The sequence below is a fragment of the Lonchura striata genome, chromosome 11, assembly GCF_046129695.1.
Source record: "Lonchura striata isolate bLonStr1 chromosome 11, bLonStr1.mat, whole genome shotgun sequence".
Classification (NCBI taxonomy): domain Eukaryota; kingdom Metazoa; phylum Chordata; class Aves; order Passeriformes; family Estrildidae; genus Lonchura; species Lonchura striata.
In genome coordinates this window covers 8,261,652-8,284,217 of record NC_134613.1, presented here as the reverse complement: position 1 = coordinate 8,284,217, position 22,566 = coordinate 8,261,652, and the positions used below count along the sequence as shown (strand labels likewise).

General features: G+C 36.9%; 1 protein-coding gene across 4 annotated transcripts in view; it reads right to left on the bottom strand.

Moving 5' to 3' along the window:
• The window catches only part of VPS13C (vacuolar protein sorting 13 homolog C), a 74,081-nt gene that overhangs the window by 19,717 nt on the left and 31,798 nt on the right, over positions 1 to 22,566 (bottom strand). For all 4 annotated transcript variants that reach the window (XM_021554234.3, XM_021554235.3, XM_021554238.3 and 1 more), the window contains 27 exons: positions 22,406 to 22,485; positions 21,537 to 21,596; positions 20,280 to 20,445; positions 19,209 to 19,325; positions 18,574 to 18,677; positions 17,993 to 18,160; positions 17,238 to 17,542; positions 16,710 to 16,854; positions 15,446 to 15,602; positions 14,454 to 14,584; positions 13,258 to 13,427; positions 12,488 to 12,726; positions 12,043 to 12,272; positions 11,226 to 11,318; positions 10,378 to 10,743; positions 9,148 to 9,237; positions 8,580 to 8,735; positions 7,297 to 7,561; positions 6,308 to 6,465; positions 5,757 to 5,878; positions 5,218 to 5,512; positions 3,488 to 3,877; positions 2,669 to 2,773; positions 1,979 to 2,143; positions 1,499 to 1,627; positions 785 to 918; positions 412 to 538 (listed from right to left, as the gene is read on the bottom strand). In XM_021554234.3, coding sequence (XP_021409909.1) covers positions 412 to 538; positions 785 to 918; positions 1,499 to 1,627; positions 1,979 to 2,143; positions 2,669 to 2,773; positions 3,488 to 3,877; positions 5,218 to 5,512; positions 5,757 to 5,878; positions 6,308 to 6,465; positions 7,297 to 7,561; positions 8,580 to 8,735; positions 9,148 to 9,237; positions 10,378 to 10,743; positions 11,226 to 11,318; positions 12,043 to 12,272; positions 12,488 to 12,726; positions 13,258 to 13,427; positions 14,454 to 14,584; positions 15,446 to 15,602; positions 16,710 to 16,854; positions 17,238 to 17,542; positions 17,993 to 18,160; positions 18,574 to 18,677; positions 19,209 to 19,325; positions 20,280 to 20,445; positions 21,537 to 21,596; positions 22,406 to 22,485 — 4,667 coding nt within the window. The remainder of the gene's footprint in view (positions 1 to 411; positions 539 to 784; positions 919 to 1,498; positions 1,628 to 1,978; positions 2,144 to 2,668; positions 2,774 to 3,487; positions 3,878 to 5,217; positions 5,513 to 5,756; positions 5,879 to 6,307; positions 6,466 to 7,296; positions 7,562 to 8,579; positions 8,736 to 9,147; positions 9,238 to 10,377; positions 10,744 to 11,225; positions 11,319 to 12,042; positions 12,273 to 12,487; positions 12,727 to 13,257; positions 13,428 to 14,453; positions 14,585 to 15,445; positions 15,603 to 16,709; positions 16,855 to 17,237; positions 17,543 to 17,992; positions 18,161 to 18,573; positions 18,678 to 19,208; positions 19,326 to 20,279; positions 20,446 to 21,536; positions 21,597 to 22,405; positions 22,486 to 22,566) is intronic.

Below are 22,566 nucleotides of genomic sequence, written 5' to 3'. Positions count from 1 at the left end.
TTTGACCCAAGGAAGTGCTTATACAGTAAAGCACCCTATAACTGGTTCTGTCTGAGTTCAGATGCATAAAATTAAACCAGTTTCCAGTCCAACTGATACTTAAGTTTGCTTTCCTGTCCTTTCTTCTGGCTAGCAATATTTTTCGATTTTGTTAACTCTGTGCTACTCAACAGAAAAACCAAACCATGTCTAAAGAATTCATTTTAGTGTAAGGTGCAAGTGGGCAGCTAATTAAAGGCAGACACACTGGACTAGCAAAACATCTAAAACCTTGCTTCTTGACAGTAGCTCTAAGTCTCCTTTAGGGTGAGAGAGAGACAAAGTTACTGAAAAAGCTTCCTCCCAGAGAGTTTTCATTTTGGAATAGTCCTAATTTCGTTCAGCATTTGCTCCTTCCCTTATGACATTTACCTTAAGTAGGTCATGTTCACCAAAACATTGAGAGTAGCCCCAAGTCAGTTTTCTTGGTTTGGTTGGATCTGTCCAGGCAAAGAGGCATACTTGCCTTGGTTTCAACTCCATTTCCTCTTGTAGTCCACTGCAGGTTAAAATAAAAGGAGAAAATAATAGCATTCACTGGTTAAAAGCACTGATGGAAGTGCTGCAAGCAAACCCCAGTAATAACTACTCCACCTCTTCAGCAGTGAAGCATGAAGGACCTAAGCTATTCACCCCAGACAAGTCCAGCTGCAGGTACATCAGCTCTTCATACACATGTGACATCTTATCTTAACCAGGATATTCCCTGTTAAACAAGCAATGGTGAATTGTTTCTTTCACATACCTCTGTTTATATCTGAGGGAGTCCCAGGGAGTGTGGTTTACAATCAGAGCTGGGGCAGCTCCCTCATGGTAATCCGTGAAGCTTATCACAGTAGAATGCTCTGAGACATTCACATCTACCAGCAAGCCCCCATTCTGGAGAGGAAGTTAGACAAAGCCCAACATTTGCTCTATGCATTAATACAAGTTAGAACTATGATAAACTTTATAGCCAAAGACTACTGAACATGGTACCTTTATAAACACATTCTCTAATGCTAGGCTAGGGTGAATTCCAAAATGGTAATATTCTTCATTTGAATCAAATTAATTTAACCATGAACTGTGTGTCTTCAACATATAATAGCTTATCAAGAAATCCTAAACCAGAATGTATTATTTGTTAACTATTTAAACAAACTGAAGGCACCCAAAATATACCCTCTGCAAAAAGCCCAGATGTCAGAGATGCAGTATACCATTGTAACTTAATAGCAAAGAGCTGTTCAGTTTCCTGTAAGCTTGTCACAAGTAAATCAACTTGCCTACACAGCTATGAAAATATTAACACCACCACAAACTTGATTCATAACTTTTTTAATGCAACAGAAGTGAAGGAAGTGCAGTGTACCCATAACTTAAGGCACAAGGTTTTGATCTTGATGATTTCACTGAGTCAAGCTACCATAGGAATAAAATGTAGAATTAACAACACACTACACAAAGTCAGTCTCACCAATTCTTCTAGTTTCAGCAGAGTACCATTATCCTGGGCTTTAAACAGGAATGGTCTGGATGAGCTTTCATAGCCAACTACTCTTACACAAAGTTCACCAGATGAGTTTTCAGGCCAAAACGGAAGACACTGTAAGACAAGAAATACACGACTTTAACATTTCATATATGTTCAATATGGTAACCCAGCAGTAAAACAAACAGGTTTGTGTGACTGAGACTATTTCACTATGCCTTAGTTCTTAGCCAAGTGTCTCCTGATGAACACAGCCACATGTACTAACTTACCTAAACTGAAGGACTTGATTAATGTATGAGCACATGCAACCTGTACTGTTCAAGTTCTCCTGGATGTGAAATATCCATGTCATGCCACCAGAGGAGACAGCTTCCACAACAGAACTGCCCTTCCCTTAAGTGACAACTTAACACCAGTTTTTTGTCTACAATGATATCAAAAGGAAAAAACATGAAGCATTACCTCTGAAGCTGAAATATAATTCCATTTATTAGTTGGAAGAGAACCATTAGGACCAATTTCTCCAACTTCAAGTTCCAGAGAAGATTTATTTGCTATAGTGTAGAACGGAGTGAAGGTAACTATCCTGGTAAGGTTGAAACTACTCATTCTGATGCTAACTCCAACCTGTTGAACACAGAGAATTTGTGCAAATAATCAACAACAAGCTAAGAAAAGTCAGGATGAAAAAACAGAAAAGCCAACATCAGGGTAATTACAAAGCCTAACACACAACACTCCTGTTCCTTCCACCTGAAGTAAAAGCACCAACCATGCACTAAAATCAGCAGATTATGCAACACAACTAATACAAGAGTTAACTGACAGGCTTAGCAGTAGCATTTTGCATTTTGTGGGGAAAATCCACCAGAAATCCCTCTAGAGTAAATCACGACAATTTAAAATTATCATTATCATCAGAAAACAGTTAAAGAGTACATGAAAGCACACCCCATATCCCTTTACTCTGCTCGGTTGTGCAAATGCAGTCTTGAACAAGAAGTACAGATCTAAGCACTTGCAAACAATTGTGAACAGTATCTCCACTATGCATGTTCATCGTGTTTTCAAACAGCCAACTACTACATGTTTGTGTAAAGTCAAGCCAAAAGCACACAAAGAACAATCACAAATCACTGCAACAGATCTTACCAGGTAGTCCATGTTATTAGCTGGACACCTGACACATCCATAGCTTCCTACAGTATCAAGGGAAAAGCTGCTGGACCAAGTGCTAGTTGAAACACAGAGCTGGATCTACACAAAAAGAACAACAACATGCAAAGTAATTCAGTAAACTTATTTTCATTCTGGGGTTCATGCATTATGGAGTGCAATTATATCACATATAGCAATGTAAAGACAACACTTCAGAGCTTTTAACACCTTCCATAAATTAGGACAACTTAATAATGTAGTATCACTATTCATATTCTGATTTATTAATCTGTGACCGAGTTCTGGGAAAGATGTACAGTAAAAGGTATCAAAGCAGAGTAGTCCTCATTGATTCATGCTCATGACAGCACACACATATGGGGAAAAAAGCCCACCACTTTGGTGTGCTTCACATATTTGAAGAGATGGAAGGAAATAATCAAATGAGCAGTTTTTCAACCATTTCTTCAACTATTGTAAGGTAAAAAAAATTATTGAAAAAGTTCTAAATTCCCAAAAAAATCCAATTTTTTTTCCAAAAGTATTCCAAAAAAACTTCTACTGCAGTACTCTTCCCTTGACCATGTAAACATCACGTCACACCAAAATCAAAACAAAAGGAATGCATGTAACACAAAGCAGAATATTTACAGTGTGCAGTTTATATGTCCAAGTACCAAAGAATGCAGGAGGCAAATTAGAACCTTCAGACTTAAAAACTACATAAAAATATTCCTTATATAAAAAGCATGTGTGTTTTCTCCCTCAGAGCATGGCCTAAAGATTAGGCCATGCTATCTAAATTAAGCATACCTTGTTCTTACTAAAAATATTTTTCTTTTTAAATGAAAACAGAACAATATCTCTGTAGTCTGCTGGATGCTTGACGTGAGTGTCTTCAGCTCGGTACTGGAGAACTCGGGAAGTCTTGTTGATAATCCAGTAGGGGCTGAACACAGACAGGACCATGTGGCTCCCAATCCGCCTCGAATGGATGTAAATGTCCACTGTCATCTCTGAGGCACAATGACATGTGAAACACACAGGGAAAAATTCAGACATCCCATCACAAATTTTAAGATGGCCATGCCAGTCTTTGCCTTGATATTTTAACAATGCAAGCTCCATTATTTCTCCACTGATTCTTGAATGAAAAACATCTGCAGTACTCCCTTCAGTTAATTCACGGTCTTCTGCAGTTCCCTGTAGCAAAATACGACAAGGCAAACCAAGTTTTCAACTCATAAAATTTAAGTGTTCAAGAACCAGCATTTTATTCTCTTATAGGATGTAGATTTCAGATACCTCAGTAACCCATGTCCTAATCTCCAATCACTTGAGATTGATCCTGTGAATAATTTGAGATCAACAGCACTTTACTTGCAGAGCAGTACAGGCTCCTTAATTCTCGATGTCTGAGGGGGCAAACTAGTTCTAACATATTCCCTATTTCCACTGCCTCCCTCTCTCCTCCATTATTTCCAAAGGATTTTGGCAATGATTTATTATTCATATTCTTACAATACTGGGTATAACACTGCAATAGACTATGCTGCAGATACACAGCCAGGATTTTTCACACTAAAGAACCCCCAAAGCACAAACTTGCCAGTTCTGCCATACTATTTGGTAGCATAACTTGGCTCAGGCAGTAGCATCCAACAACAATAGCTTTCTTAATTTTTACTGATAAAACATTTTTACTGATAAACACTATATTTAATTGTATGGGATAGTAGCCAGGCTTGATTAGCACATAAGCACAAACTCCTGTACAGGTACAGTGACTTCAGAAATAGATACAAATTACTGATTTCTAGCTCCTCAGTCAAGGCAACAGTACTCTGTTGTACATTCTGTTGTTCTAAGTACTGAAGTACAACGGAGGTGAGGAAAACTGGGAATAGTGCCATTGGGATGTTGGAAGAAGTGAAAGAAAGATATAAATCAATGTCACAGCCAGTTATGCAAGTAGGACAAAACAATAAAAACAAGGTGATTCTACATGCTCATACCTGTTGCATTTACTAAAATCACTCAGCCTTAATGAAGAAACACTAAATACTGAAAATACTGAACAGACAAGAGCAAAATGGTCTGTGTAGCATTCTTCAAGGATTCTTCAGATTTGTGCAAGACCTCACAATAGTCACCAGTAAAGAATCACTGTCAGAATTGAGAGAATTTGCATTTTATATATAGGAAAGAAAAAGTCTAGAAATTGCAGGTGCTTTCTCTTATACCTCTTCTTGCCAAGATAAAAACAACTTGCAAAACAAACAGATTCTCAGAAGAATATAAAAGAAAAAGTACTAGTACCAGATTCCTGTTAAAGAAGCAAGCCAGAATTGGTCAGGTACACACAAATTTAAAACAACCCCAAAACATCCATAATGAATTATCAGCCTCATTAATTTATAAGAAAAAATACAAAACCCAACATTCAGCATCTTCCACACTACATTTACTTTCACTTCTAAGTAGATGCATTCTTACTCAAAACCAAGTAAAGGATTTACAAATAAAACCATAAAGTAACTTACCTCAAGTAAAAATCTCAAGGAGTATGGTAGAAGATTCCTCACAGTCAGTGTAGGGCAAAGGTGGATAATGTAGGCAGGATCCAACTCCTCTGCACAACTTGAAATAAAATTTAGTTCATCAGGTACTGCTGTTGAGCTGATTATTAGAGGCAAGAAACTGGTCTCAGTGGCTGGGCACTGTAACAAGCACTTGACTTCATTGCTCCTGTGTAGCTCTTCCCTCCAGGCAATGTAAGTTGTAGACTCCTTGTACTGACCCTCATATATTCCTGCTGGTTGGACATACAGATGGCACCTGTAAGAAAACAGCAGGGATTGTACACAATGGCTTTTCACTCACATCTAACTTCATCCATTTTCAAGTCATGGCTAATATTCTGAAGTGGTTTTGCAGCACACTAATTACCTAACAAAGACAGCACTTTAGAGTTTTGGACCAGTCAGGAAGACTTTCACATGCAAATTAAGGTTTCAAAACTAATGCTGTATTTGTGCATCAGTGTCACAGAGACTGACCCTACAGAGCAGAGAAAATGTACCTGTATGAATGTAAAGGAACATGAAACTCTTCTTCTGGTTTGGATATGCCAATTGGCTTCAGCAACTTGGAGCCTTTAGCCAGCTGGTAGATCACAAAAGGAATTGAGAAATGGTTCTTGATCTAGAATCAGAATGAGTAATTTTTCATTACATTTCCATGGTACAAATTTCTAAAGGAAAAGGTATCAGTAACAACAAGGAAAACCAACATTAGTAAATTTAACCCAATTTCACTAGAAGACAGACTTGAGCTGTCTTAATACACAAGTATATGAGACAACTCTATTCAAGTCCCAAGTATTGAAAAACACGCTTAAAATGTCATGTAGCATAAAAGGCATCCCCAATGCTGAGGATATTAGAAAGCCAAACAGAAAAGGGAAAACCAATGGAAAACTCATGCAACAGAGCAAAATACTTTGTAACTGGCCTTTAAGTAACATTTTGGAAAAGTATGATCTCTAAGAAAAGCATTAAGGACAAAAAGGAAGGTGACAGATAGAAGAGCAGTGCTTTCAGGAGTTGGTTTCTGTTATTGGTTGGTTTTTACCTGCAGAGGGGAGCGCACAGTAATGACCTTATTTCCTTCCGCAGCATCGATCTGCACCACGACAGAGTCCAGGCAATTGGCACCATCTCTGATGCTGTACAGGCGGCGGCCTGGCTTGGCCACGGGAATGCTGAGTGCCTCCTTGTATCCCTCAAGTTCTGATCCATAAAAACAGACAAAAGTCTTGATCAGCAACACAAATCACATTACCATTTCCTATTTGAACAGTACTTAAGCTACTCAAAACTCAGCAACAACCAGGACTGAAGTATCCCCTGGCAGAAGGCACTTAAATGGTACTCGAGTCCCGAGTACCACTGAAGGAAAGCTTCCAAATGCTTTCAACTCCAAATGCTCCTCAACTCCACAACATTAGATTATGATTTATACACAGCATGGGAAATACTGCAAGCAGGCATCAAAGGTATTTCTTGGCTGAGTTAATGAACGCAGAACAAGCCTTGTATCACGACCAATTAATTTCATATGGGATGTGAAGGAAAGGGAAAAACTCAAGATGATTACATATTAGTGGCTATTGCAATCTGTTTTCTTAGGAATATTTCCTGGCAAAGCTAAAAACACAGAATCATAACTAGTCTCAAATAGATGGGTAACTACAGAAGGCCAAATAAAAGTAGTGATAGGAGAAATGGAAATCCTATTTAGTGGGAGTGGGAACACACAGGCCTATGTCACAGGGGCCTCTAAGATGGTCTATCAATGAATCCACTAGGATGCCTTCCTGTTCTCCCAAGGGGTAGGAAAAAAAATATCACTCTTTTCACTTTCTGAAAAACTGGAGCAGAGGAATTTTCCATCTTTTTAAAAAGCCCAGTACCTGTTTTGTGGTGTTTTTTTAATTGGCATCAATATTCAAAGGTAATTACAACACAACACACTTGACCTGAATTTCTACCACACTGAATTTAACTCCCATCTTCCCATGCACAGCCTGTCATAACAAACAGCATTCCTTAGCATAATACCTAAGTTTAAAGAGAAGACAGAGCTTTCCTGTCGGTGCAATGCAGACAACCTTCCTCGCTGAGGTGCTTCAAAAACAGAGTATTCCAGTTCCATGCTCTGACCAGTTTGTATTTCATTAATGTTTTCTTTTCCAACTGAACCCACTATCCGAAAATTGGAGCTAGAAAGCACTTTGAGAGAAACACCCAGGGCATTTTTCACTATGATAGGTGCTGTCTCTTTAAAGGAATAGCCAAAGGTGGATGCAGTTGCTTCTGAAAATGCCTGTAAAGAACAACATATACAGTATATTATACACAAATACCCACAACAACATAACTATAAGGACTTTAAAACACAGCTCCCAGTAACTACCTTTTTAAAAAGTAGAGGAATTATATACAGCAAGACCTATGCTTTGTATAGTAGTATTTCAGGCAAGTACAGGTTACTTCCAGAGAATCTAAATTCATTCTGTGATTTGCAACAAATGTTGATGCTACAGTAAGCATTCATGGGCCTCATGGGGAATTTTTCCAAATCTTACGTTGTAAGAGAAACAAGATCTGGGACATAGAAGTCACAAGGAGATGGAACACGTACAAGCTCCAAATTCAATCACAACTTGTGCTTGCAAACTTTTGTTTGATTACGCAGAAGCCACAGTAACAGACTGCCAATAAAGACTTACAGTGTAAGCAAGTACTTAGAGAACTGCAGTTCATTCAGAATTAAAAATAAATAGACGTAAGTCACATTCTGTAAAAACAGCTTGATTTAGTGACTAAAATTTCCTGACCCCAGGAAAAAAAGAGGGAAAAGCAGCCTTGACCATTCATAAGCACACCTACTATCACAAGAAAAATAGAGGTGTAAAGTATTTTTAACATACAGGACATTCTACTCCTGCAATTTAAAGGCCAATCCTAAAATGCACAATTTTCTTAGTATTAAATCAAGCAGAAAATATGAAAAGGAAGTAAAATTCTGTTTTAATATTTCAGAAGGAGTATTGCAGGAAACAGCTGTGTTTATTACAGCATTTCATATTCATTTAACCTGCATGTATGACACTTCCTCAAGTCCTGTATAGGCAGAACAACACAGAAGCTACTTCTTTCAATAGATAACCCCACCTTTTTGCTGACCCTAGAAGAGTTGTCTGAGTAAAACTCCTCAGCTCCTCCATGTCAGGGCTACAGAAGAGGCATTGACTGGCAGCCAACACAGTTCATAAAACAAAGATAATTGAGAATTTCCCACGGAAGCACATAACCGTGCACCTTCTGCCTGTTGGGGTTACCTTGGCTAGGTTACTGAACACAGCAAGACAACATTTGGATATTGTTATATTCATTGTGTCCATTGAAGAGATGTTAATTGCTGTTTGTGGCTCAGGAATAACAATGAAATCATCTCCAGGCAGCAGACTTCTCTCCTGGACAGGGTTAGTCTTCATCTAAAAGAAAATTCTCATTAGACAATTACAAACCTCTAGTTTACTTTCTCCTACATTGCAACAGGAAAAACTACTCGACTTACACTTGATAATTGTGCAAGCAAAGTAATATCTACTTTGCTTTTTAAATCTCAGATGCTTTAAACAAGCATGGAAATTTTATACCGACGCAGAAGGCAAGTTACTTTCTCTTACCTGCACGGTTACACGCTTTATTGTGTCCATGCACTGGTAATTCACATTATTCAGAAAAACCTTAAGCTCTCTAAAGAATTTTTTTTCCTCATGTAAAACTGCATAGCTCCTTCAAGCCACAGCATTCAAACAGTCAATGCCCCATAAAACTTTAAAGAAAATTTAAAATAGCTACCTGTACAAACCATTTCACATAATGTCAAGTATCTTTACATACCTCCAGCTTTAAATTCCATTGCTTCTTTCCTCCTTCGACTCGTTCAATGAGTGGCTCCCACACTGCATAGGTTTCATTGTAATAATGAACCTAAAGAAATAAAGAAAATTAAATAAGGTATCTAAATAGAAAGCAATTATTACTAAAAACATTAATAAGAAAGCAACAAATCTTCATTTCATGTTCTGGAGGTCTAGTATTAACTTCTAATGGTTTTAAAAACTAATACACAGAAGTATAATACATCATATATTTTTCACAAATTACACTATTTTTCACGAGTTCATTTCCTGGATTGCTTTGAGAGCAATCAAGCATCCTGGTAACACTATATCCTTTTAACACTTTCAAATAACAATCAAATCTCTTATCTTCCCCCACTTTATTTGAGAGAATGATTTTGAGACCAGGCACTTCAGTGCCACAAATACTTTATAGTACTGTGAAATAACAATTAGTTTGAGCCAACTATAGTCTGACTCCAGTCCACTGGAATAATTCCTCTAATTCATAGCCAACACCAAGTTTTTAATTTGCTTCAATCACTACAAATCTGAATAGAAGCTGTGGACTCAAGAGTTCTGGATGCTCCCTTTCAGCTGTTTTGCTCGTCCCTTGTGGAACCACAGTGACTTCCCCCAGAGGTACACAATTAAGCATCTAAACTCCACCATGAAATGCACATATGGCAATGGAAGAAAGCTACTTCTATATCCAAGAACAGAATGAAAAATGAGATAATTTGGTAAAATGACAAGGGTAGTAAATGCATTGCATAGAGCAGCTGCACATGTGGTTGTGTGGTATTTTAACATGTTGTCTCCGTGAGAGACTTTTACCATCTTGGAATAGTATCTCATTTTGCCAAGAGTGTAAGTTCTAACTTACCAAGAAACACAATGCTAGAGAGACAAAACAAAAGGGAGGGGCAATAAGAGTTAAATATGACTATTCAAGTAAGCCAAGCTCATTGCTCATACAGCAGAACTTGAATATGCAAAAATAATACAGGACTAGATTATTTCACATTACAACTGCCATTAAAATCTATTGGCTTCCAACTTTCTGTACAGAGTATGTTATGCTTACTTGTCTTACCAAAGAACTCCTGAGAGCGTTTCAATTTAAACCTATTATTAATTCAGCACATAAAAAGTATATTAAAAAGTTACTTGAACTCAGGAACTCTACAAAAGTGTTTTAAACTGCTAACAGTTTGACCCCACATACCTCCAGTGACATATCAGCAGTGACCTCCATCAGTGAGGACCAGTTTTTAAGAACACCTGAAAATGTAGATTCCACTAACAATAAAGGGACAGTTCGATGGCCCAGACCACATTCCAAGGTCATCTGAACTGATTTCACTACAATATCAAATTTCTCTTGCTTCAGAATTTGTTCACGGTCCTTAAAAGCTTCTGTTGCTTCTGTGGCTATATCAACACCAAGAAACCAAGCATTGCACTCGTCTACAGGCTTCACTTGCCACAGATTCTCAGAAACTTCAGTTGCTCCTCTAGAATCCTCTTCTGAGGTTTTGGGTTTTAGGGCAGCCATAATGGTCACAACAGTATTCAAAATTATTGGCGATATCTCAAGAAAAGAAAAAGGTCTTCAATTAAAATACAAAATCTATGACAAATGGAAATACCAAACATGAAAAGTCTTTTAAGGGATACAACTTAAATTTGCAAAGAAAATCTATTCAAGGACCTCCTCTTGTTTTTCTTTCCTGAAAAATTTCCCAAAAACAGTGGTGGCAGCAGCAGGGGGAAGAGTTATTTTGTAACTATGGAGGGAAGTGGCAGGAGGAATCCTAGAATCTGAAGTATTTTACTTATTCCTTTTTAGTCAAGGGACTGTCAAAATGACCAACACAAAAGTATTTTTTCCAACACAGAACAATTCTAAAATGTGTATTTCTAGAATTAAACCAACAGGGAAATAAAAAATGTAAATAATATGCAAATGAAATAAAATGTTAAAAAATGTAGGAATCATTTTTAAACAACAAAAACCAAGCTACAGCTTGAGAAATGTAGCTGTTCTTCCAAAGGCAATTTTAATAATCTTACCTTAATAGTTAGCTCCTCCATTGTTACTGCCACAGTGTGTAACCCTGAAGTGTGCACCATATTTTCCATGACCAAGGAGCATGGCCGTAACACCTGAGCGAAAAACAATTTGACTATTAAAGTGACTCCTTGAATCTGACCTTTTCCTAAGGTTTTGTACTTTTTTTCATTCCATAGGCCAAAGGGACAGTGATCCCATGAAGCAACAACATGTTTCAGAGTAAAAACATTCCATATAGTGCAACAATCCCACATCCCAATTTGCACAATCACCATTTTGCACTGGAAGTTTAAAAGCCAGTGAAATAAAAGCTTCTGACAATAATGCTTAAAAACCAGACACAACAAAAGCCCAACACACAGACAGTGGTAAAACAGTAAAAAGAAAACATAATCCTTAGAAAACCTAAATGCATAAGGGAAGATAAGCACATGTGAGATGAAGCACACAGGCCACCTTTGTGGCTCAGTGCCCCCTTGGCAGGAATGTGCCAATGAAGTTTCAGACAAAAGGCTGCTCAGGACTCTACTGCAACAAGGAAATCAACAGGCAGTCAAACCCTTCATGGAGTTCCTTCACTAAGAAACTTTTAATGTCGTTTAGAAATGCAAAGGACAGGTTTTAGACAGAGGTCTAAAGTGCCCAAGTCCTGCACCTACTGATATAAGATTCACCTTCAAATGGCACAGGCCCCTCTTCTGAATAATCAATGATACAAAAACTGAGTGTTTTGAGTGCTGTAGATATGCCAGCTAAGGGACGTGCCTGCCACACATTCTAATTGTTTTCTTCAGCACTAAACACTGGTTTCCTTACCGTAGTAACATTCTTGCCTTGTTTTTCTTTGAGAAAAGCACAGGCCAACACTTTGAAGGCCTTCACTTGAGCAGTCATCCTTTGGACAAGCTTGTCTGATGTCAGAGAAAAGTCACATTGGAAGGAAACTTTTAAGGCAGGGGCATCAGCTTTGGTCAAATTAGCAACAAATACAATTTCTGGATCCATAATCACAGCTTTTACAGTCATGTTTGGCCGTACAGATACCTCTGTGAAAACAAGTTTAAAAAAACACCTTGAATATAAAAACCAGAAAGAGGAAAGCTATTACACTGTCAGTGGCCAATCTACACATCCTGAAGAATAAACTAATTTCTTAAGTCTGATGCCAAGACAGCATCTGGAAAACTTTTGCATGAGTAATTTTCAGAATGAAATCTGCAAAGGAAGGAAATGGAAATGTGTGGGAACTGTTTTTACAGACCTGTATCTGCCTTGGATTTCCCAGAAGCAACTTGCTTTAATTGGAATTGTGCAGATCCTTCAGCTGAAGATACTGGCATTGACTTAATGAAAAAATGTGCTACTGTCAACAAAAACTCCATACTAGCACATATGTACAACTTGTCAAGGACAGCAACAACTTCAGTTCCATTTTTATCCTGCTTATATCTTATATCAATCATAGAAATGTCATTTGTGTCATCTTTCTTGTCTATCATTCTGGAAAATAAGTTCAATAAGAAACATCTCAAACATCATATAACACATAGATCTAGGAAAACAAAGATGTATAAGTACTGCCATTCTTTTCTCCCCATGCTATTTATAAACAAGAATTACTGCATAAGAAAGCAGTCTTTCTTCTAGAAAGAAGAGGGTAGAGGCTTTTCTAGAAGAGTAATTTCAATTTAAGACTAGTGTGCTACACTTCTGAAAGCATGCACATAGCCCATAACAATCACTGAAGTTTCATTGCACACAACCCTCTCGTTGAGGCTGGGTGCCCTCTATTCAGCTGTTCTACAGTTTACTGTAACATTCCAGCCCCCAAGATTTCTTTTTATTTTGGATAACCTGAGAAATCAATATAAAAGAGTAGAAATTTCTTGAACATTATTAAAATTACATTGTTCATTGCTTAAGCACAGAGTATTACAGGCCACAGCTGACAGCACTACTGCCAAGTATAGAACAAGGAAAAAGCCTTCCTCTTAGCTGGAGTTTTTTCATTTCGGATGCATTCAAACCTACCTTGCAGTCACATTGTGAATTCCTTCTCTGAGATCATCCAAGGTACACGCTTTGAGTTTAACAGTGATATCCATGGAGCCATCTGAGAACATCTCCCCTGCCGACGCCATGAGATGCAGCCGGAGCTCACCCAGGCGCAGTTTGTCACTGTGCACCGAAAGCAGAGATTCCTACAGAAGGACAGAGTGCAGGGTTTACTTGTCACTGAACAAAACAGTGAGACATGTCCCTTGCTGCTAGCCACATGCATCATCATCCAGCAATTGAAGGATCTGCTTAGCCTGTTACTGTCATTAGTCCTCCACTCATACAAAGGAGTTCAAGAAATTCACTGAGAAAACAAAAAACCTGCTGAGTGCAGTGAAGTTGTTTCTGCACCACACTGCCAGCAGTTGCTCACAATGCATCACTGAGGGATAATCTATTTGAACTCTACATCCCTTACCAAAGATCCGTCCACTCTCATCACAGTAACTCACCTACAAGAGCACCTCAGAAATAAGAATTATATGACAGTTTAAATTAAAATAAAATCCCACAACAGTGTTCTTTTTCCCTGTGGTACTCATAGCACATGAACATCTTAAAAATTATACACAAATAACATCCATGATACACAAAGAAGTATAAAGCAAGCACCTTCACATCTACACAAAGCAGACTTTATTAAGTCATAAAAACAGGACATTTCACATCTTTCTCTTCTGTTTTCAGCACAGAGAGGATGCCTATGATTGCTCACACTCAGGGATATGCAAGAGGAAATTATGGGCCATATACAACTTGGATCTGCTTAATAACTCTAGAGGCACCATGCATAGAACTAGCACTGTCTGAACTAACAATTCCTGCTTCTCAAATATTCATTTCTCTTTTGGGTAACTGAAATCAAAGTTTGAATGACCAAATCAAATGCTGGGTGGTTTTGGTGGTTTAGTAATATTTTTTAACATGACTTTCAGAAATGCACATACCTTCTTCTTCTTAAGGACACTGTCTGCCCAAGAAAGCTCAAAGCTCCATTAGGAAAGCATTACAAAGCCAATGCAGCTTTGTAATATATATATTGAAATATATAAATATAATATAAAAATTACATATGAAATATATAATTTCATTTTTCTGACCAAAGTTCTGTTCATGTGAGAAACTTTAGCTGCCCACCCCACCTGTATGATAAAAGCTTTGTCACAAACCTGAGTTGGGTCACTGTTGTAGAGAGTTACAGAAAGGGACTCAAAATTGAAGTCAAATTTAATCAATGTATAACATTCCACAGAAGACTGAACTGCAGAAACACTTTCTTGTCCAGAATCAACAAAGGCACCTGTCAGTGAAAAGAACATATTTTTACATTTCTTTTGACCACTAGGCTTGCTTTTGGTTTTGGGGTTTTTTGTTGTTGGTTGCCTTTTTTTTTTTTTTTTTGGTTGGTTGGTTTAGTGTTTGAGGTTTTCTAAATTAAGATGAGAAAATCACAAAAAAGAGGGAAAGCTCTAAATCCAGAAGACTACTCAAAATAATTCTTGTAATTTTGTTCTATCCAAAGCATACTAAAACTATCCAGCACAGAGTAGTTTAGAACCTTAAAAGAAGCTGTCATTATTTACTGATGTCCTTTGTTCATTTCAATGAAGAACAACACGAAGTACCAAGGCTGCTTAAGGAGTCTGCACTGCTCTTCCTTCCAGTTTCTATTCACAGCAGAGCAATTCAGCTGTTGGTTAAACAGCAATTTTTTGACACTGAGAATGTCAAGTTCGGGGGAAAAAAGAGATTCTGGCAAAATGTTAACAATATTTCACCCAGAGACATGCACCGATTACACCGACACAATATTTGAATACAAATATCTTCCTCAATTGTTATAATTGTACATCAACATTCTGGGGTACATGATTTGGCTTTTTTCTTTTTTAACCACATGCATTTAGAAGAGTGGTTGACATAAACTGAAGAACACCACAGTATGAGAAATTAATTACAAAAAACACATCACCAAAACTTCTGATCATCAGGAGCTCACACTCCATGTGAATCCATACATTCTTATTTATAACTTTTCATATATACAATATATTTGTAACAGTTAAAACAATTTGTAGTGTTTCAGTTAATACAATTTGTAGTATTTGAACTTGGAAAGAGCCCTCTATCTGCACATATTCAGCCTTTGAATTGAACATACCCTCAGAGCCACCAGATTCATGTGGAGCTTTTCCTTTTTTAGCTATCTGCATATCCTCAATATTCCCTTGCACAGTATTTGGCTGGGAAGAAGCCCCTCCAAGGTTTTCAAGTAAAATTTTCATTATAACAGTTAGGTCATCTTCACTGAGTGCAATCTGTAATGGGATAAAGCCACAAGTTCATTTTTGGCTACCACATTTCTTCCAGCACAGTATGCAAGCACTGAGCTGCTTCCAGCAGAAACAAACTGAAAAGTCACAATTATCCTCTCCAAAATAATATAAATTATTTCCCCATTTCTCCTATATAATTTTTTACTTGTTATAAACAACAGTTACAACAAGAAATGACAATCCATATGAATAACACTTTCCAGATGGATCTTTACCTATTAAAAATATGGGTAATTGATAAACATAAGCACTTCTCAACAATTCCGTAATCCAAAAACATGACCAGAAAACATTAAAGTCAAGATTTGCATTGTATACACTAAAGCAACTACCATTCAGTAGGCCTTCAAACATTTAATGAATAAGTATCCAGTCATAACATTACAGAGTCACAAAAAAGTAAGCAGAACAAAGTGACAGGATGCAATTACTTAGCCCATAGTATACAGCGTAAGAATATTTTCCCAGTATTTGATTAATTTTGGTGGTACTCCTTTAAATCTTATTTCTCTGTGCTTCAGCAGTGTGACATTTGGCCACAGCACAGATACAGGAATGAACAAGGAAAAGGGCTCAGAAACAAGGAAAAAGTGCCCCAGTTTGGTTTTACCCATTAAAATCCATATGGTTAATGCAGAAAAAGAAAAATAGAGCCCTCCCTCTGAAAGACAATTTTAAATTGTTGTGTATCAGAGATAACCTTTTCATTCTTAATACGTCTACTAAGCATTCAAATAACCTGAATGTTACAGATTAAACTATTTGAATTGTCAAATTTTGTTTTTAAATGGTAACTCAACAAATAACCTCAATGATTTTACTGCCTGTTGAGTCCATGGATCGCTCCAACAGACCTCCCGAAAAATAAAACTAGGTTTTATTCCATTTGCTTGCAGTTACACCAGAACTATTTATTATACAGCATCAAAATTCTAACAAATCTATAAACTGGATGATCCAGCTGGAAGTCTTTCAACATACTGTAAAGGACACAAACTGAAATGAGTTTATAAGCTCCTTAACTAAGCTGAGGACTATTCTGAGGATCTGTGTAACTTTTAATATAGTTTTAATTACTCATGATATTACCTGCATTGGTTTTAGGTCTCCTTTGACACAAATTGTTGGGTTTTTATGATACCATGTTGCTGCTAAATTTCTCTGGACCAGTAAAGTCAAACTCACAGGACGCAGAATTTCAGAATCTGGTTGTGAATCTGTGGATATAATGCACCTAAAAAAAAAAAGACAATGGAAGTAACAGAGGAAAAGTGTTGACTAGTTGCAGCAAACCGAATAATATCATATTAATCTAGCAAAATTACAGGCATAATTAATTAAAGAATAAGCTCATATGCACTTATACTCATGTATGCACTCCAGATGAATTCAAGTTACTGTGCTATCAGTCCTTTCTTTCCAATAAAGTTTAGAGATTGTAGACCTGTGTTTCTATCTAAAAGCACTCCTAAACTTAGCTTGGCATGGTTTTATACTTGGTTTTATTACATTCTCATTGCCTACCATGTTCAGATAAGAGAAAAATGCTGCATACAGAACATGGACACTTTTCCTTTACGAAGACACTTGAACTCAGGGAAAAAGCTTCATGTTTACCTTGATAACTTCAAGTGAGTCAGCTGAACATCCATGTTGTCAATGACTGGAGGAAGAGGAGATTCATCTGAAGACACCAGCTTGAATTCATTCTGAACTCTGATTAAGCCAAGATCAGCTACCAAAGCATTAGGGGAAGCTGAAGATTCAGGGACAACTATGACTGGGGCTTTCAAGTTGACATCCATTAGGAGGCGGAAGCTCTTTTTAGCAAAGTCCTTCATGCTGGAAGCAGCCATTTCTGCTGCTTGCACAGTGACTGCAGTCAGGGCTTCCTGTGCTGCTTGGAAATTGTTTAGGAAGTTCTGTTCATAGGTAGGGAAAAAAGGAAAAAGTTCTATGAACGCCAATAAGCTGCTCAGAAGAAGGCAAGTTCCAGGCAAAATGCAAATTTAAGAGAAATTAACACCTTTGGTATAAATATGAAATACCTAATTCAACCACTAATTCAACTCATTTCAAAAGAGAAAGACTCCAAAGAGTTAAAATCATGAATAAGCTTACACATTATTTAACTGTGTAATTTTTAAGATATTGTTAAAGCTATCAGCTCCATTTATTACTTCTTCTGTCATCATTCTCTTTGGCAATCTTCTCTAAAGCAGTGCAACTTTAGTCGTAACTCTTCAGCAAAATACTCCTATGTGCTTGCATATTAGCTCACCACCAGGTACAGGTCAAAAAGAGCTGATTGCATTTTATCTGATTAAAAAGAACTTTTATTGTTGAGAAAAGAACTTAAAATAATGTCTTACCAAGAGCGACATAAAGAACTTATGTAGGTAAATTATTTGGATGCAGCCCACTTTCAGAGACATTTTACCATCCACCCTTGACATATCAGCATAGGCTTCCCCTGCAGTGGCATCTGGATAAAGTGACATGTGAAATCTAAACACTTCATCTCCCATTATGGAGACAGCCTAGAAGATCAAATCCACATGGTTAATACTACCAGGTATTTCTGAAACAAAAAATATTTCCCCAAAAAGATCAACAGCAACTTATGAGCAGTACTTGGACACACAGTAGGCACAAAACAGAAATCACCTATTTTTTAGGTGCCTCTTCTCACTTGCTTATCTATAGCCCATTTTATATTTAACCCCAGCTACTCAAAATTAAATATATCAGTGCAAATGGAATTAAAAAGAACTAAACATTAAATGGAAGAATGTTCTGCTTCTCTGAGAGGAAGGAAATTAACCAATAAATTTTGCTTGTATTACATCGTACATGGCATTCTATTACACAGCAAATTAAATTAGAGTGCTGTCAATAAATAACTTGAAAAACTGGGTCTCTTCAGCTGTTTACAATCTGCTCAACACATTACCTTTTTATGGATTGTTTTTGGATCAACATTTGTAATTACAATGTCCTCAAGTCTGGAGAACACTTTAATCTTTTTAGGCTTCATAGCCACAGATGCATCCATTCCTGAATGAAATAAAAGAATGAAGGAAATAAATGCACTTCAGTAAATTTCTAAGTAAACACTTCTGCTAAAAAACAAGCAAACAAACCAACCCCCAACATTATTTACTACTGAATATAAAGAATAATAACAGCTTAGAATCCAGCCTTCTGCTATGTAACAATGAATGCTAAGCCTGAGAGAGAAGTCAGGGCCTTACTGCACATGACAAATGCCAACATAACTTGATTCTAAGAGTAGAATACAATTCCCCAACACTATCTAGGATCTAGCTATTGAAAAAAAAAAACAGTCTGTGTTATCTAAAACATGGTGCCTTCACTTTTTTAAATTTCACTACACTTAGAAATCGTCTTTGTTTTCTGAGTCAAACATTTTCTTCCTTGCAGACTATTTCATACAATCAACATATATTTAAACACGTTAGAGACATCTGCAGTGCACACAGCGGCCTTTAAGAAGTAAATGAAGGGAAACAGCCTATTTCTGCCTTCAGCCAGCTTCATCTAATATTTAAATAAAAAACACTTCACCTTGTATTCTAATGTCTGCAATTCTACAGGTCTGATCACACACTGTAATACTGAATGCATTTAGCTTTGTAGTGAGTTTTAATTCAGAGACATCATCCTGGGCTGCATCACCAGATACTGGAGAGAAAACACAAGAGACACACAAGGAGTTCAAATATTACAAGCCAACTGTTTAAAATAAATATTAAAATAGTAGTTTTGTAAATATATGAACTACTCGAGAGCAACCTGCAGTCATTCCCTAAAAGATATGATAATCCTTAGTCAAAATGTGAAAAAAGTAATTTATTAACAGTTTCCTTCAGGCACACAAATTGTCACCAACCAACACAGCCAAAAAGCCATCAAGATGATGCCTTTTCTCCTCATTAATACCTAATTTTCATGCATTAGTTGCTGAATTCAGTATACACTACATTATTTGAAACACTGTCTCATCACATGAGAAATACTCCTCTCTGTGTCAAATAGCAAAGCCAATTTAGGCATATCAGCTGCAGCAACACTGTACAAACACATAATGTAACAGCCACTGGACTCAGTCCCAATAGTATTAAGATCAGAAAACCTTGAATTTCGCAAACACTATAAGCACAAGAATCAAGAACACAGGACCTGACAAAATATTCAGGAGCTTCCATGCAAAAAGCCTTACTATTTCAAGGTTACTAAGATCCATACTTCAAATAAATACACCACCCCTTCAGTTCAGAACTTGTCTTTGCTTCCCCAGAGCAGTATTTATTTTCAGCAATGTAAGCACTCTTTAGAGCCTTCAGACTGCAAAGCTACATGGTTGTGATGCTAACCTTTGGAGAGCCTGCACACTGCAACATCATTTATTCAGCTTTCATTATAAAAACCAGACCACCATCCAGGAAAATGTTATATTGAGTAAGAAGAATTTGTAAGATTAAGCAACAGGAAAGATTATTTCTCCCCATTTACAGTTGTGTAGACTTTGTTTTCCACCAAATAGACTGCAGTGCTGTTACTGGAAATAATATCCTTTGAAACTGCAGGTGAGATTCCATTAAACAACAAAGTACAGCCTGTCTAATATGACACTACCTGGTCTAAGAGTACTTCCTTTTTCCTGTTCTTTCATTTGAGGCTTGTGGTCAGATGATTTATCAGTACTGGGAAGACCACCTGATGGAACACTGAAGGTGAGGAAACTCATGATGGAAAGCAAAGCCTCTGTGTGAAGTACTATATCCAAACATGAAAAGATGACCTAAAACCAAGGCAAGGAGAAAAAGTCATATTGTAATTGAGTAGCAGTTTATACTCTAAGAGCTCAGAGTTGCTGTCATAGCATCAAGGAAAAAAGCCTCTTTCTCAATTTCACAAGTATTTGACTTTTCCATCTCCATCCCCTTCAACTTCACAAGCTCCAGAAAAGATGAGGGAGCAAGGGAAGGGACAGCTACAGAGAAACTGAAGGCCAATCTAAAAATTGATGTCTCATGTGGTCATGCCTCTTCAGGACACTCTCTTTAGTTCTGCTGCATTTCATTCAGCACTTTGAGAACTTCAGAAACATATGTGAAGTTATTTTAGGAGATATGGTACAACAACAGCAAAAAAAAAAAAAAAAAAAAAAAAAAAAACCAAAACAAAACACCACCAAAATTCAAAATTTGCAATCAGAACAGGGAGTACATGAGCAGCTACTACTCCTGGCAGTATTACTTAGTGAAACCCAGCACCAGCCACTTATTTCACATCAGGCCCTCAAGAAGCAGCTTGACCCAACACTACTGTTTTAAAGGAAACATTTTAAAAGCAGAATGACATGCTTACTTCACAAGTCACTGAAGCCATGGAAAATTACTCATTAATAACTGCTTTCAGGAGAAGTAAAAGGACTAATTGCACTCAAGACCCCTGAGAATGCTGTTTGGACATTCCAGCTCACATCTCAATTTCACTGTTACTGTTACAAGCTCAGAAACACAAGGCTGTGGTTTATCTCTCTACCAAGTGTATCAGTACAGAAACAAAGCACATGCTAAAGGCCTAAACTAAAATTCATAAGGTGATTTTTCTAACTAGTAAAAAATGTATAGTTTTTAATTTTAAAAAATTATTACAATAAATACTTCAGTAAAAAAAAATTCCTTTTTTTTTTCTATCTGGATTTGTCTTTGAAGTAGTTAAGTATAAAGAAGTAGGTCTTAATAATGAGAGTGAGCCTTTGGTCTTGGGGTTGGTTTTGTTCCCTTTTTTTTTCCTCTTCAATGAGAAGAAAAAAAAGAGAAACTAACACAGCTGTCATTATTTGAAAAACTTAAAAAAACAAAACTAAGTACATCCAGTACTTACATTGATGTTTTGCTTGGTGCTTTGGTAAGTAGTGACAAAGTCTGGTCCATCAGGATCAGCCTAAAGGGAAAAAAAAAATAAAAGGGACATGGTCAGTCTCTATTGAATTAGCCAATAATTAATAATAATTATGAATAATTTTATTAACTGAATTATTTTCATTTGGCCCACACACAAGGATTATTCCAATTGCAAAAGAAAACATAGGAAAGTGAAAGTCTGAACAAACAAGTTCTTCAAATAATGCACAAGCAAGGTAACCAGAATGGTTTACTCACAGTGCTCTGCTCAGAGACATTTCATAGCACATATTTTGTGAAAATTCAACTGGCTAGTTACAAAACTTTGTCTCATCTAGAATCTATTTAAACTGGATCAATTTATGTTTAATACTTTGCCAGTACAAATTCATCTATTTTTTCACTATGTAAATGATGCCATTCCAGATAAGAGTATTGAGGAGCCCACTGGTTCTACAACCTATGAGATTCCCAAGTATTCATGCAATTTTTAAAGGCTTTTTTAAGCTACCAACATATCACTCTTCAAATGCCAGTTTTATCACCTGTAGATTATCACTCTTCACTTGCACAGGCAAAGGCCATCACACCTGTTAAGTTTCACACAGGTACTCATTTGTGCTGTACACACAGAACACAAACAAATACTTGTCTTGCCAGTGATTTCAGTAATAGCATTGACCTGTGAAGCAAGAGCTATATGAAAACAGTGGTGAATGAAATGAAATGTTAAACTGAAAAACAGGTATTTGGGAGAAAGCCTTGCTAAGTTTTAGATACAAATCTACAGGCTAAGTATGGAAGCCTTACTTTACTCCCCATATAATTTTACTGAAAATGTATTGAAACCTTAATATATTCCATTTTCAAAAGATGTTCATCTGTCTCACTTGAGGAATTAAGAATGCAAAGAGGCTCTCCTTTTGAGTCTGCAAACAAAGAAATAAAAATGTAAAGTGTTTCCACTCAAGCTTTAGTCCACCTATGCAATGTCTCCATGCTAATTCTAT